The 16919-nt window shown below is 34.2% G+C and overlaps 1 protein-coding gene across 5 annotated transcripts in view; it reads right to left on the reverse strand.

The window, feature by feature from the left end:
* Positions 1 to 16919, reverse strand: part of TRAPPC8 (trafficking protein particle complex subunit 8) — an 82138-nt gene that overhangs the window by 18290 nt on the left and 46929 nt on the right. For all 5 annotated transcript variants that reach the window (XM_053902531.1, XM_053902529.1, XM_053902534.1 and 2 more), the window contains 8 exons: positions 15749 to 15943; positions 15200 to 15330; positions 12760 to 12834; positions 12076 to 12202; positions 11496 to 11650; positions 6009 to 6451; positions 1863 to 2010; positions 429 to 525 (listed from right to left, as the gene is read on the reverse strand). In XM_053902531.1, the coding sequence (XP_053758506.1) occupies positions 429 to 525; positions 1863 to 2010; positions 6009 to 6451; positions 11496 to 11650; positions 12076 to 12202; positions 12760 to 12834; positions 15200 to 15330; positions 15749 to 15943 (1371 nt within the window). The remainder of the gene's footprint in view (positions 1 to 428; positions 526 to 1862; positions 2011 to 6008; positions 6452 to 11495; positions 11651 to 12075; positions 12203 to 12759; positions 12835 to 15199; positions 15331 to 15748; positions 15944 to 16919) is intronic.

Here is a 16919-nt window from a genome sequence, read left to right on the forward strand (position 1 = left end):
CACAAGTATGTATATTCTTTTAAGTGTTATATGGGTATAAAGTCAGTCACTACAGAGGTATGGTTATACACAGAAAAAACAGCCTACCAATGGCAAAGGACACAAAAAGAACCTTCCACATTCTAGTCTATATGTTTCTGTACTGTTTGAAATTTTGAAAGTGATCATCTACTCAGGCACTGATTTCCCAATTGAATAAAGAAAATGCAAATAGAAATATGTGGAAGGGAATAAAAAGATGGGAAAGAACGGATTAAGATAGGTAATTTGATTCAGTCACTTGCACTAATGAAAACACAACTTAATGCTTAAAAAACTTAATTATAAAAAAGGTACCAACAATCTTCTGATATTATAGTACTATTCTGAAAAATATCAAGCAATGAAGATTTGAAAATTTACTATGAAAAGGAAAATAAAGCACAAACCTTTGTTTTCAGAGAGATTTACAGATTTCTGGAATTTCCAGTGTTTGCTACTACTCGATACTTGTACTATATGGAATTCCTTAACACCTGCTTCACTCTATCAAAAAGAAATAAAAGAGTCATTTAAGATTTAGGGGCATGAACTTAGAATATTCTAATGTAAATAATATTCTGACTCTTCTACCAAAGTAAGTATTAATTAACATAAGATTAAATTTTTATTTTGAAATAAATAATATACATTTCAGAATGCTTACGTTATTTAAATCCCTCCTTAAACTTACTTAGAGAAGTCAACATTTTATATGAGAACTGTATTTAATATGATGTACTCCCACTGGAGTATTCAGTCATTAGAACCTATCATAATGAGTTACTGATAGTATTTAATCAAACAGTATTTGTTGTCAATTTTGAATCAAAACTGTAGCATTTTTTTTTATTCCTTCTCATCTTTCTGAGATATCTCATTGTCATTAAGGCAAAAATAAACAAAAATTGAACAAATCAGAATCTCCATACACAGCCAATGTACATAAAGTTAATCTGTACACAATTTTTTATTTACCTGGAAAAGAGCTAATTTGAAATTATTACAATTTTCTTACTTTTACAAATGTTATTTTCTTTAAAGATCACCAAAGTATTAAGCACATAAATCCTAAATATCCTAAAAGGCAACCTTACAAATTTATGAAGCTAAAAAAAAGGACATTACAGAATTCATTACAGAATAAGCAACACTTCATGTAAGTATCTGAACTGAATCAATCTGATGCTAAGATGCTATCTTATTATTATTAAGTAGGCTTCACGCCCAGAGTGGAGTGCAACGCAGGGCTCGAACTCACAACCCTGAGACCAAGACCTGAGCTGAGATCAATGGTCAGATGCCTTACCAACTGAGCCCCCCAGGTGCCCCACTAAGATGTTATTTTAATAATGAGATCACATTTCCTTCTTTAATACTCATTTTTATATATTTAGAGTATATAAATAAACAGGAATGATAAAATGTTTGAAATGCTTTATATAAGGAAAATGGTACTCTCAGAAATATGTAAGTGACGATTATCAAGTTAATAATACTGAATGGGAAATCCTAATACAGAACTTTGTAAATTTAATTACATCAACAGATTCTGAATGGTGAGACTAGAAAGCACTCTATCAGATCTCTTTTGGGTTTAATTACTCACGTATAGGGCTACCCTTTCATATGATATGTACCATATTAATGCCACCAGGTCATTTTATTTGAAGAGACTTAAAATCACAAAGCTGATAGAAAATTAAGATGTTTTCACACTGTTGTATATGAATATTCCTAAATTCCTAGCTTATGCTATCTTGTGAAAAAAGAATCCTTTACTAAAAACAAAGGAAACACTTCCACTATAATTAAAAATAAAATTTAGTTTTAAACCAACTTACAGTATTGGTATTTTCCACATCCACAAAGACTAACATATTGCCCCCTCTGCCCTCCTCATCTTCAAGAGAATTACTTCTGCAGACAGTGGCCCGTACATTCAAAGATCGGCTGGTACAAATGACTGCAGTGTGTCTTAATATTCTGTGACTAAAGAAATAAAAAATAGCAAGTTTAATGTAAGAATCTCTCCATGTGTTATGATTCTCTAATTCCAAATAAAGCTTTTAAAACCTAATTGCTCTCAGGACCATTTATACTCAGAAAACAAAACAAAAACAGAATAATAAAGTAAAATTATGTAGTGTAACTTCAGTTCAATTCTTCTCAGTTCAGAAGGAAACTAATAGTCACCTTGACTCTAGGCATGTCTGCTTACCAAACTCATCAGTCTAGCACAGGAAAATAATTTTCATGCAGCAATGTCCTAATTATGCTTCTTCTCTGACAGTGGTTCCAAAGTAACTGATCCCCTATCAAGTAAACTTCAAACTTTAACTTGGCATTTAAAGCCCTCCACAATACAGCTATTTACATTTCCATGTTAATTCCCCTTTACTTTTTTTTTAACATTACCTCCTAAATTTTTTTTTAAATGTTTTCACATTTACTTATTTTTTTAATTTTTTTTTTCAACATTTATTTTTTTTTGAGACAGAGAGAGACAGAGCATGAACAGGGGAGGGGCAGAGAGAGAGGGAGACACAGAATCTGAAACAGGCTCCAGGCTCTGAGCTGTCAGCACAGAGCCCGATGCGGGGCTCGAACTCACGGACTGTGAGATCATGACCTGAGCCAAAGTCAGACGCTTAACCGACCAAGCCACCCAGGCGCCCCCACATTTACTTATTTTTGAGAGACAGAGAGAGACAGAGTGTGAGTGGGGGAGGGGCAGAGAGAGAGGGAGACACAGAATCCAAAGCAGGATCCAGGTTCTGAGCTGTTAGCACATAGCCCAACGCGGGGTTAGAACTCACGAACTATGAGATCATGGCCTGAGCCGAAGTCAGACGCTTAACTGACTGAGCCACCCAGGCACCCCATAATTTTATTTTTTTTTAAGTGCAATTGAAATACAATATCCTATTAGTTTCAGGGATAAATCATAGTGATTCAGTATTTTTATATATTATGAAATGATCCCTTTCATAAATCTAGTGACCACCTATCATACAAAGCTATTGTAATATTACTGACTATATTCCCTACACTGTACATTGCATCCTCATGACTTCTTTTATAATTGAAAATTTGTACCTCTTAATCCCCTTCACCTATTTCGCCTACTCCACCAACTCCTCCCTACTCTGGTAACCAACAGCTTCTTTCTTCTATGAGTCTGTTTCTGTTTTTTTTGGATTCCACATATAGGTGAAATAATGCGGTCTGTCTTATTTTACATAGCATAATACCCGTCCAGGTCTCCACCCATGTAATCACAAATGGCAAGATTCATTCCTTTTTATGGCTGAGTAATGTTCCTCTGAGTGTGTTTGTGTACACATGCGCATTGCACATCTTCTTTATCCTTATCAACAGGACACCTAGGTTGCCTCCACAACTTGGCTAATATTATAAATAATACAGCAGTGAACAAAGGAATGTATGTATCTCTTTGGATTGGTGATTTTGTTTTCTCCAGATGAATACCAGAATTGAAATTGCTTTATATGGTAGTTCCATTTTAATTTTTTGAGAAACTTCCATACTGTTTTTCTAAGTGGCTGTACCAATTCACATATCCACTAACAGTGTATATGTGGGTTCCTTTTTCTTCACATCCTCACCAATATATATTACTTTGTGTCTTTGATAACAGCCAATCTGACAAGTGTGAAGTAATATCTCATTGTGGTTTTGATGTGCATTTCCTTGATTAGTGATGCTGAGCATCTTCTCTTGTGCCTGTTGGCCATCGGTAGGTCTTCGGAAAAATGTCTACTTAGATCCCCTGCCCATTTTTAAATTGGGATTTTTTTTATTTTTAAAATTTTTTTTAAAGTTTATTTATTTTGAGTAAGTGGGGAAGGGGCAGAGAGAAAGGGAGAGAGAATCCCAAGCGGGCTCTGTACCATCAGTGAGGAGCCCAACGTGGGGCTCGAACTCACAAACTGAAATTCATGACCTGAGCCAAAACCAAGAGTTGACACTTAACCGACTGAGCCAACCAGGCGCCCCTAAATTGGGGTGTTCTTAATATTAATTGTGTAAGTTATTTATATTTTTGGATATTAACCCCTTGTTGGGTACATGATCTGCAAATACTTTGTCCCATTCAGTAGGATGCCTTTTTGTTTTGCTGATGGTTTCTTTGTGCAAAAGCTTTCAAGTTTGATGTGATCCATTTGTATTCACTTTTGCTGCCCTTGCCTGAAAACACTAGTCCAAAAGAATATTGCTAAGATCAGTGTCAAAGAGCTCACTGCCTATGTTTTCTTCTAGGAGTTTTATGGTTTAAAATCTTGCATTCTAGTCTCTACTCCGTTGTGAATTATCTTTGTTTATGGTGTAAGGTAATGGTCCAGGTTCATTCTTTTATATGCAGTTGTCCCATTTTCCCACCGTCATTTATTGAAGAAACTATCTTCTCCATTGTATATTCTTGCCTCCCTGGTCAAGATTAATTGACCACATATGCATGCATTTATTTCTGGGTTTTCTATTGTGTTCCACTGATGTGTGTCTATTTTCGTCCCAGTATCATACTGTATTGATTACTATAGCTTTGTAGTATAGTTTGAAATCAGGTAGCATGACAGTTCCAGCTTTATTCTTCTTTCTCCAGAATGCTTTGGCTATTTGGGGTCTTTTGTGGTTCAACACAAATTTTAGGATTCTTTGTTCTCATTCTGTAAAAAATGCCAATCGTATTCTGATGGGGCTTGAACTGAATCTGTCGATTGCTTTGGGAAGTATGAACATATTAACAATATTCATTCTTCCAATCCATGAACACAGTGTATCTTTCCATTTATTTATGTCATCTTCAATTTCTTTCATCAATGTCTTACAGTTTTCAGAGTACAGGTCTTTTATCTCCTTGGTTAAATTTATTCCTAGGTATTTTATTCTGTTTTACGCAATTGTAAATAGGACTGGTTTCTTAACTTCTTTTTCTGATAGTTCATTATTAGCATCTAGAAATGCAATCAATCTCTGTATGTTAATTTTGGATCCTACGACTTTACTGAATTCATTACTTCTAACAATTTTCCCTTCTTTTACACATATTTTACACTGTGACCAAACTAACTATATTCAGTTTATATTTTCTAATTTGCAAATCTTCATTCATATATACAGCCACTCCCTGGAACACCCACTACTCTCTTGCCTATCCCCCTTGATATCCAAATTTTGAAATCTTTCCTTTCCTTGGAAGGTCATTTCACCACTACTATATTCTACAAAGCCTTCTCTGACTGCCTTGGCCAGAGTATGCTCTATTGTACTCTGAAGGAGAATATTATTGAGTATCTAATATGTCCCCGTTATAAATACTGTATCATTTTGTCCTCAGAAGTCTTAGATATTTTAGATATTCTATTAATAAATGGAGTAATACAATTATTCCTAGTTAATTTTATAAAAATGACAGCAGCATTATCACAAATAAAATAACCTGTTGTTTAATGATTTATAGGCCACAGACCCTTGTGAGTGCCAAGGTAAATTTCTTCAGTGACCCTTATTATAACACCACTCTAATCATCTGTTCTGCAAATATATATCTTCCCCCCATACATTCCCAGGAGTCAGGAGAGGGCACAGGGAAAAGGAAAGGTAAAACAAAGTAATTTTCTTGAAACAGGATGACTATCGACAGGTTGTTTTCACATACAAATGGTACCTGTGAACTTCATTATTATGTGGTAACTTTGGCCCTGGTACTTGGTCGAATCAGAGAATCATGAAGTTAACAGACAGAAGCCACTAAGAAGATTATAGTAGCCTAATTTTTTTTCACTTTTGGCTACTTAGAACTTAGATTAGGGACAAACTCAATTATAAACATCATGCATAATATAGAAGGGGGTAATTTTTTAAATAAACAATGACAGATGTTAACAAATATCAAAATGTTTATTTGAATTTGTGCACATACATTAAACACAGAGCTTAAATCAAGAAAGTTTTATAATACTCACCGGATCTTAGGCTGCTTTTTAACACTTTCATAGTAAAACAAAAAGTTAATTTCATGGACACCTTCTTCATCTGGCCCACGTAACCACATTGGTAGCTGGACTGAAGCTCCAGGTAGAAGAACAGTGTCAGGAAGGGGAACAGGAATCACCTCTGGCTGACTCCCTATGCCAATGCCAAAGTCTACAGAGGAAGCCGATGATATGAGTGCTGTACACACAGCGGTAGAGTCTGTCGCAACAGTCTTGTAAGCACTACAGTTCTCAGAAGCTGAAGGACTTAGTGGTGTTAGAACAGCTGTGTTACCACCAAAAGTAAAGAACTCTGGACGTTTAGAAACAACCTTCAATCCAGTAAGAGGACTTTTGCTGACATTGACAAACTCTACATATGCTTTTCGGATTTCTCCACAGAGGAGCCCTGTAGGGAAATGTATAAAGAATACCTGCATTGGAGGGAAAAAATATTATTTTATTGTCTGTTAAAAATTCTGAACCTCTAATGAATAATAAGTTAAGATGTTATATTTCTTTATAAAGAGAATTTCATTAATTCTCTTTGATATCTCCCTGAATATGTGGCAATTAACAATACCATTTTAGAAAATGTTATTCAACAGCAGATGTCAGAAGTATGAATTAAAGACAAAACATCAGTGACAAGTGAGTATCAGCAAAACTCTGACGACTGTGTAGACTATGGGTAAGAGAAGTTATAAGAAATTTAACATGACTATGTGAATTAAATAATTGTCAGTTGAAAAGCCCTTATCAATGTCAACTTGAAAAGTAGCTCAACTATTTATTTACACATCAAGATGAAAAGATACCCCATAAGTCTTAAATGGGAGGAATGTACAGATCCATGATTCCATATCCATAATTTTAAAACCAAAAAGCTCCAAACGACCTCAAACGTTTAGTAACTCACATGGGAACAAAACCCGATCTAACAGAGGCTTTTTATACCCTTTCCCATTTAGTGTGATAGTCCCATGGTTCAGTCACACAATATTAATTTGCTTGATTTCCAGATGCTACCACAAACCCAACAGGGGTTACATAACACTTTATATAAAAAACCACACACACACACACACACACACACACACACACACACACAATTTCTAAAAATTAAAGGAGAAACAGATTTCCAACACACATCTGGCCTCAGGATTTCAGATAAGGGAATGTGAACCTGTATTACAGAGGTAGAAATATGGGCTACCAACCATCTAGTAAGTTATCTGCATTTCCCCTTAAGTCAGGCGCCTGGGTGGCTGGGCATTTGACTCTTGCTTTCTCCTCAGGTCATGGTATCATGGTTTGTTAGTTTGAGCCCCATATCAGGCTCTGTACTGGCAGTGCAGAGCCTGCTTGGGATTCTCTCTCCCCCTCTCTCTGCCCGTCCTCCGTGCATATGCGCACTCTCTCTCAAAATAGATAAAGTTAAATAAAATTTAAGAAAATAAATAAAAGATCCTTAAGTGTAAATATCAGAGGTACACTGAAAGTATCCAAGAAAAGAGGAACATAAAGGTAAAAGTGTAAGAAAAAATGTTCTAATGAAGTTATGACTAGTAGTCCCAGAGGAGTTATAAAAATCCAGTGGAAAAACCTGTTTCTTAATCTAAGTTTGAAAGGAATTTCACTATGGCCATAGTCTTAAGGAAAGCAGATAAATTCTGTGGATGTCAGAAGCTTTAAAAGTGGGTATGAAAATGGGGTATGTGGATGGCTCAGTTGGTTAATTAAGTGTTCAACTTCAGCTCAGGTCATGATCTCACAGTTCACGAGTTTGAGCCCCACAGTGGGCTCTGTGCTGACAGCTCGAGCCTGGAGCCTGCTCCAGATTCTATGTCTCCCTCTCTCTCTGCCCCTCCCCTGCTCATGCATGTTCTCTCTCTTTCTCTCTCTCAAAATAAACAAACATTAAAAAAAATTTAAAGAAAAGAAAAGGCCTCTGACCTAAATCCTCCCCCCACCCAAGGTAAGAGGATGGCAAGACAGTGAATAAATGTACATTTGTGTATTTTCTTAAGGCAAAATATTTATGATATGGATCTATTGTGGGGTTTTTTTGTTATTCACTACAAGCTTTTTTGTTTAATCAACCAAACACCAGTTGTTACTATGTAGAATAAGAGGTCCTCTACATATTCTACCTTCTGCAAGGAAAATTACATCTATAACAATAAAGTTTTTTTTTAAACCACCATGGTATGCAAGAAGAAAACTTAAATACAGAATGAGCAATATCAAAAACAAAATAATTTTAAAGACTACTCAGTTTAACATTTAAAATTAAACATCATCTGGTTCAATTTTCCTCATTTCATAAGAGAAGAAACTGTCCAAGTTCAGATAATTAGAGATGGAGCTTAGAAAAAAGTCTAAAAGAAAGGCTCTATACGTAATAATCTATCATCTGAGAAGTACCGCACTTAAAAACCATTTGTACTTTTACCAATCTTAGTAACAAAGAACATCTTAATCATCAGATACAATGAAAAGTATAAGCTGGGTGGCTCAGTCAGTTAAGCATCCAACTCTTGATCTTGGTTAAGGTCGTGATCTCATGGTTCAGTTCCTGAGATCAAGCCCTGAGTCAGGCTCTACACTAACAGTGCAGGGCCTGCTTGGGATTCATTCTCTCTCCCCCTCTCTCTCCTCTCTCTCATTCTCTCTGCCCCTCTCCTACTCATGCTCTCTCACACTCTCAAAATAAATAAATAAGCTTAAAAAAAAAAAAGGGTAAGCTATAAAAACTGAGTATTCTGGTGTCCTCAATGGACTGATTTCAATTAACCAGAGGGGTCAGAATCTTCCCTTTCAAAAGTAAGCTCTAGGAAATTCTTATGTATAGAATTCCAAGCAAACTGTATAAATTAGTGACTTCTAAACTATAATGATGGGGGGCACCTGGATGGCTTAGTCGATTATGCATCCAACTCCTGATTTCAGCTCAGGTCATGATCTCACACTTGTGAGATTGAGTCCTGTGTGCCTCTGTGTGGACAGTGCACAGCCTGCTTGGGATTCTCTCCCTCCCTCTCTCTCTCTCTGACCTTTCTTTCCCTGCTCACACGTGCACTCTCTCTCTCAATACATATAAACTGAAAAACAATAAATAAATAAATAAATAAATAAATAAATAAATAGCTAGCTAGCTAGCTAGCTATAATGATGAATAGCCCTAAAATAAAATTTGGATCCCAACTCATTTCAATCCATCTTCAGCCTTAGATTCAGCCTAGGTGTAGCAATGCAAATCCTAATAAAAATCCAATGCATTACTACGGGAACTTGACAGGCTTACACAAAAATGGCACAAGTATAAGAAAAAAGAAAAAAATTAAAGATTAATTTTTAATCTGGTTTGTCAGATTCAAAAAATTATAAAGCAAGAATATAGTATTGACAAAGAAAGATGAGGAATTATTATCGGCAAGAATAGGTAACCACAGAAAAAAATAAAAATAGGTATACACACTTTAAGGATATTAGTATATTAGAAAGATGGTATAATGAGTTGCCAATATTCAATTAACGGTAAAAATAAAGTTTGACTCGCTACCCCTTGACATTCGGAAGAGTATTATTCCCTTGGATTTAAAACAGAACACAGACATTAAAAAATAAAACAGTAAAAGTTTTGACTATAGAAGTCTCTTAAAAGTGTTTGTAAAACTCAGACGCAACAAAGGACAATCAGGCCTTCATATATGTTAAAAGCCTTAACATGGTGAAAGACACCAAATCAAAGTTAAAATATATAAAATATTTATCAAGCAGAAGCTAGCACTGAAGTCAGTCCCTAAGTCTTTTTTTTTTGCCCTACATAACTCTTTAAGTGAACCATAATTAACCAAGTGTAAAACTTGGGCAGAATACATGTGGCTCAGCAATACGCTCCCTCAAACACAACCCTCCCCTTCACTTTTTTAATGAGTATAACTCCCCCTCCCCATACAGGCAAAGGATTAGTGCCCATAAAAACCATCCAATGAGAAAAGGGAAATGGTACCCAATTCAAAGGGTATCAACAGGTAATCATATAAACATATAGAAGAAAAAAAATCATATGAACAAAAAAACGTATGAAGATTGATCAATCTTATCAGACATCAGAGAAATGTAAATAAAAAGAATGTCATTTTTCACCAACCTGATTTGCAAAAGTAAAAAAAAAAAAAAAAAAAGCGATAATACCCAGTATGTCATAAATGTGAGACAACGGATATTCTCATACTCAAGTAAGTGCAAATTGCTATAGCCTTGCTGAAGGTAATTCTGTAGTATGTTACAAAACATTTTATTTATATATCCTTTGACCCAGCAATTCCACTTTAGTCTAAACTAGAACACAGAGTATATACATAATGTGATTTACTGCAGAACTATCAGTAATGATGAAAAACCAGAACCACACTCAACAACAGACAAATGGTTAAAATACATTATGGTATCTAAATAAAGGAATACCATATACAGCTGTAAAATAAGGAATTTTTACTGAATGAAAACAAGACCAAGTTATGTTGTTAAAGACAAAAAGTAAGGATAAAATGTGCAGTATGATTCCATTTATAATTACTAAAACTATACATAAGTGTTCAGTGAAAGGTCTGAAAGGAGAAAACGCCAATTTAGTATCATGAGCACTTGTAGAAGGTAAGTGGCTAAGCTTCTAACTCCCCTACTAAGAAAACTTGAGGATGCAGGAGGAAAGACCTTCTGCCAGTGTCTGTAATACTATACAACCCTGCCACTGGTCTGCCTCTCAGGTAGACAACTGATCCAAGGTAGGCCAGACTTCTCTCCTAGAAACTTGAAACTAGTAATAAAGTGGCACAAAGACTGGAAAAGTTGTTAAACTAAGGTCATATCAAAAGCAATGCTTTCTAAAGGCTCACAAACATTTGCTGCTAAATTTCCTGGAGGTGCCAAGTCCTTATTTTTCTGAGACTTACTGTTCTAGAATACTTCAGTTTCCAAGAGATGTTCCAATATCCTTTAACTAAATAATACATTTTCTCTTTTTTGGCTTATGCTCCCTAGCATCAGTTTCTATCTTCTGCAACTAAAAAAGCTGGAACTTATATGGCATAAAAGTAGGTTGGGGTAGGAAAACAGAGAGAATAAAGGGAATATTGTTTCTTACGAATATATTTATCTATTTTGTGTAAACTTTTTACAACCATTAATTCCTATATTATTTGTGTACCTTATCAAAAAAGAGCCACTGATTTTAATAAAGTGTTCTTTAAATGCATTTTCTCAATTTCCATCAATATTTTGAGGTTTATATTTTATAACCTGGCTGTGACTTATCTTTGTAAATTAGACCTATTTAACCCTAGCTTAGCAATAATTAAAAAGTATGGTTCAATGTAACATCAGTACCTTCAAAGTCTACAATTAATTTACTGAAAATATTATCTGACCTTATAATTTATTAAGTCCATGAAATTTTAAAAAGTGAAATACCTCCAACAGTGGCATTTCCTCCGTGATAATGGGATCTAAACGTCGATCAGGACCATATTTGATAGATGTTTTCTCTTCTTTTGTATTGTTAAGTCGAGGACCTTGAATTTCTAAATCTTGTCTCCCTCTGACTGACATACTCAAGGAATGTTTTCCTGAAACAAAAAATAATCAACGCCCTAAAATAATTTGATATGTTAAGTGACATAAATTTAGCTTGAATACTGTAACTTTCATATTATTTCTAGAAAAATTCTAGACAATTACTGAGTAGCATGATTAATCAAAGAATTAGGCATATTTTACTTTTATGTTTAACCATACCTACTGTATGCTGCTCAATTTCTCATTTAGGAGAAATGAGACTTACTTACTTTGCAAATACAAAATACATTAGAAAGGAATACAGTTGTTTATTTTTGAAGCAATGGCAGAGTTTAAAATAATCCAAATAATCTGACTAACTGCCTTTGTTAAAGGTACATTAGACCTATTTTTCAAACATGCTATTTTCATTCATTTTATTTTATAAAGATTTAACTACTAGTTTTGTATCTGTTTAGCAATGCTATGGTTTTACCTGTGTGACATCCAGGAAGAGAACCAATGCCATCTACTGTCATGCAGCCCTGAATAGTGCCAAGATTATAAACAACTCCGAGAATATGCAGCTCCCCTATGTGATGGGGAAAGAGCTTTAGTCTTGCCTGTGGAGATATTTAAGTCACTCTTATTATCTGTTTTCATAATATCTTAAATAGTGCAATACCTAAATTCTGCAATATTGCAGAAATTGAAAGTCATGACCTAAGCTTTTGAATAATGAATTAATTTATTAGACTGGAAAGCATTTGCTTCAAAAGAAAAATCTGTAAATTCTGTAAATTCTACAATTACAAGCACAGATCTTAACTAATACTTCAAAGTCAACAAAAACCAAAATATTCTGGTCAACCAAATGTCATATGAAATTACCATACTGACCACCCCACAAAAAAAAAAAAAAAACAAAAAAAAACAAAAAAACCACAAAAAACCAAAAACATTGCACCAGGCTTCTTTGAAAATTAACAAGCCAAATTAACAAACCAGACTACTCTTCTCCCACCAATTTCCTCTTGTGCAATTCCTGTTTCCAAATCTTCCAAATTTTAGCTTTTAAGAAAATTAAAATATAAAATAAACCTAACAAACTGGTTTTTTAAATTTGTTTCCAACTTACTTTTTTGAAAGGCTTAAGACATAAAAATAAGAAAATAATTACCACTTTAGATTCTTCACTATTAATTAAAAATTCTGAAATAACTTCAGTTCCAATCATTTTAGGTTCACCTGTTACCTGAAAAATATTTTGTAAAATACATATTCTAATGAAAAGTATCAGAAGAATATTAACATTCCTATACATCAATATTTAAGAACAATAACAATAATTACAGTTAGCATTTACCAGGTTCTTACTATGTGCTAATCAATATACAAAGTTGTTTTTTTTTTTTTTTACTTTCACACCTGGAGTGATCTAACATGTGATATATTTTTCTATTTCATTCAGTCCAATTCAAGTGAGGAGGATAAGTGATCTACTCAAAGTTGCAGCCACCAAGAGGATAAAACTTCAAGACATAAAGTTCAGCTACTAATTGTCAACAATGGCCAAAATGGCCGCTTAGTTTAATTTTGCAGTAAGAGCAAATTTCTCCATCTTTTACTCTGACTGGTCTCTTTTTCCACATTGTCCAATTGTATCGAGTAATGGCAGCCTAAGCAACATGCATAAAAGACTGGTGGACAATATGGGCAGTAGGAGAGGACAAAAAAAAAAAAAAGGCCTCCTCCAAATCAATGACTTCTGTAAGAGACTATAATCTTTGGTCATGTAACAAAGCACAGTTAACTGGCTCACACTTGGGGTAAAGCTGGTCCTCATAAACACTGTTTTACTTTTACCATGAAGTTAGTTATTTCATACAATAAATTAAAATTACATTTCCCTAAATTTCAGTTCAGTATCTTAATCCATCAGCAGCAGAAAGTTATGAAGAAATCCAAAGAGTTTGAAATTTACAGGATAAAGTATAACTTAATTATACACAAAGAAAAATCTCACTTTAATAAACCTCCTTTAAAATTTAATATATTAAACAGACTAATATACTAAAAAGCTAATGGATCTTTTAAAAAACTCTACCAAGAGTGAACCATTCATAAGCTTCTTATTTGTATTCCAGGCATCAGAAAAAAAAAATTAGAAAAATTCATGGAGTTGCTAAAATTCAAGTCAGAATAGAGCCTACAAAATCTCAATCTTTGGAACTATCCACAATGAGTTTAATCACAACACGTCTTCAATGAATTTAACCAACAAGACTTTACAGAAGGAAATCTTTAAAAATCAAAACACTCCAAGAGAAATAATTTAATAGTAAAGTTTAGTACAACATACATCTCTTTCCAGTTCTCCCTTCATAAATCAATGCCAAAATGTTGGGATATTTCCCAGTTCCAAAATAATGATTAAAGCATATATCAAGGTAGTACAAAGAAGTAAAAGTTATATAGTAGGTAGTGGTGAATAGCCCAGTAAGTGGAAAAAAATATTATTTCCCAGTTATTTCTGTTACAATCAGCTTGGTAATAAAGATTATTTGTTCAAGTCATTCCAACTTCAATAATAACTATCTTAGGGGTGGGTGCCTGGGTGGCTCAGTCAGTTAAGTGTTCAACTCTTGATTTTAGCTCAGGTCATGATCTCATGGTTCGTGAGCACAGAGCCTGCTTGGGATTCTATCTCCGCTCCTCCTTGACACGTGTGTGTGTGCTCTCTCAAAATAAAAAAAAAAAAAAAACAAAACTATCTTAGATAAAGAGCTTATTACAGACACGAGTAAGAAAAAGATAAAATACATATAAAGATAATCCAAAAAAAGGAAATCCAAGATCTTCAACTTCACCAGAAATTAATGAATGAGATGGAAAATAATAAAGTAAAACAGCATTTTTCATACCTAGTAAATCAATTAAGATGCTTTTTTATAAATAAGAATGCTTAATGTTGCAAAGATGAGATATCCAATCCCATGTGTTGCTGGTAAAAAGCTTTGGTATGACCTCTTGGGAAACCAAAAGAGCACTAACATACTTATTCCCTAAAATTTTTTAACTTCATGCCTAGGAATCATTACTACAGAAATTATCAGGATGAAAAAAGTATACACCCAAATTTAACCATTGAATTATGAGGATAGTAAACAAATGGAAACTTCTAAAACAACTATCAATGGAGACACAGAAGAGCTTATAGATCATCCATGATGGAATAATTACACAGAAATGAAATATTAAGACATGTTAATATCAAGATACACATACAAATCAACAGAATGAAAAAAAAACAACACACACAATATTTTTAAAATCCCATATATGAGAGAAAACATACAAATAGAAATTACTGGAAAGATATATAGAAAAGTGTTAAAGTGGTTATTTCTAAATACTGAGAAGACAGATTTATCTTTATTCTGTATGTTCTTTGTATTCTCTATTTTCAACAATATGCATATATCATACTTTTTATAACTACGGAAAACAGGCATAAAAAAGAATAAGTGTAGTTCACTGAACAGAAAATATTGAAATGTTATGTATCTGCTAGGCTATTACTGAAACATGCTTATTACAAATACCTTTTAATAACTTACTAGTTCTTTAACTTCTTCATTATCCTTTCCACTAGTATCTTTAGGTTGAAACTTCCATAGCAATGACAAATCAGTCAACAAAAGTGGAACCTTCAAAGGATTTCTAAAAGCCACTTCCACTGTTATTGGTTCTACAAAAAGAAAGGCCTAAATTAGTAACTTCAATAAATCCCACCTATCATCCTATGCTTCAATTCTCTGAACACACCTTACTTTCACAGCTCTGCATTTCTGCCTAGACTGTCCTTTACCAGCTTATAAATGTCCATTTATTCAGGATTCAGTTTTAAAACTACTTCCTCTAGAAGATTTCCCCAATTCCTATGTGCTAACGAATGTCACTCTCTCTTCTATATTCCAATAGCACACTTATATACTAGTATTACATCTCATACATAGTGCCTGGTTTTATACATACAGCTCACTAAGTTATGATTCCTAATTTATTTTTTGCATGCCTGGCTTCCAGTAATTTTTGGCACATAGAAAATTATCTTGCATCTACTGTAGGTAAACAAAAAACCATGAATAAAAATTCAAGTATATCACCTTCTACAACTGCCAGTGGAAATCTTGAGTTATCTGAATAACTATTCAAACAATATTGTGTGGGGTAGAAATTGGATGGAACTACTCCTCTGTTAACCACAGCTACAACTTGTTCCTCAAGTTCTCGCCACTGCTGAGAGGATTCAGAGTCATATTCCTGATCGAGACTTACATGAGTAGCTGCTTGCTTTTCACCTAAAAAAAAAAAGTGTCACAATTAAACACGTTTATTAACACCTGCCTTCAATGAGACATATTATTATTATTATTATTTATTATTGTATTTGAGAGAGAAACAGAATGTGCACGCAAGCAGGGGACAAGGGCAGAGGGAGAAGAGGTGGGGGTGTGGGGCGAAAGAGAAAGAGAGAGAGAGAGAGTGAGAGTGAGAGAGAGTGAGAGAGAGAGAGAGAGAGAGAGAGACAGAGAGAGAGAGTCAGTCTTAAGCAGGCTCCACGTTCAGCACAGAGCCCGACACCGAGCTCAATCCCACAACCCCGGGATCATGACCTGAGCCAAAATTGAGTCGGACACTCAATCGACTGAACCACCCAGGCACCCCCGAAACTTATTTTAAATAAAAATATGAGGTATCCGAATAAATACATATACATATACACTCTTGCCTATAATTATCTGAGAGAAGAATATCCTCTTATTAACCCTAGTCTAACTGGAACTTGGCTTATAACATTGATGTTCTTTTCCTCTTGACTCTGAAAGAATATATTTTTCCTAATATTCCAAATAATTTTATATGAAATACTTCAAACATACAGAAACACATGGGGAATAACAAATATTTATATATTAAAATTTAACAAATGCCAATGTTTGTTGTAAGATCCCAAATACTCTTCATAAAATAAATGTTACAGATAGAATTATTGCCCTCTGTGTAACCCTCCCAAATCCTACTGCTCTCCTTCATGTCCACTAGCCCTTCTTCCCAGGGCTATTCCAAAGCTGAAATATAATGTTTTCATCCATATTTGCTTTTTACTTGATCACATGAATGTATACATAAACAATGCATAGAATTGGCTTATATGTTTGAAATTTATAGAAATGGAATTACATTTGACTGACTGTTGTGTAACTGTTTTCACTCAACATTATGGTGTATTATCCATGTAGAAACATACAGAACTATTTCTACAGCATGAATCCA

This window comes from Panthera pardus, unplaced genomic scaffold (assembly GCF_024362965.1).
Source record: "Panthera pardus isolate Hobbes unplaced genomic scaffold, ASM2436296v1 HiC_scaffold_15, whole genome shotgun sequence".
Classification (NCBI taxonomy): domain Eukaryota; kingdom Metazoa; phylum Chordata; class Mammalia; order Carnivora; family Felidae; genus Panthera; species Panthera pardus.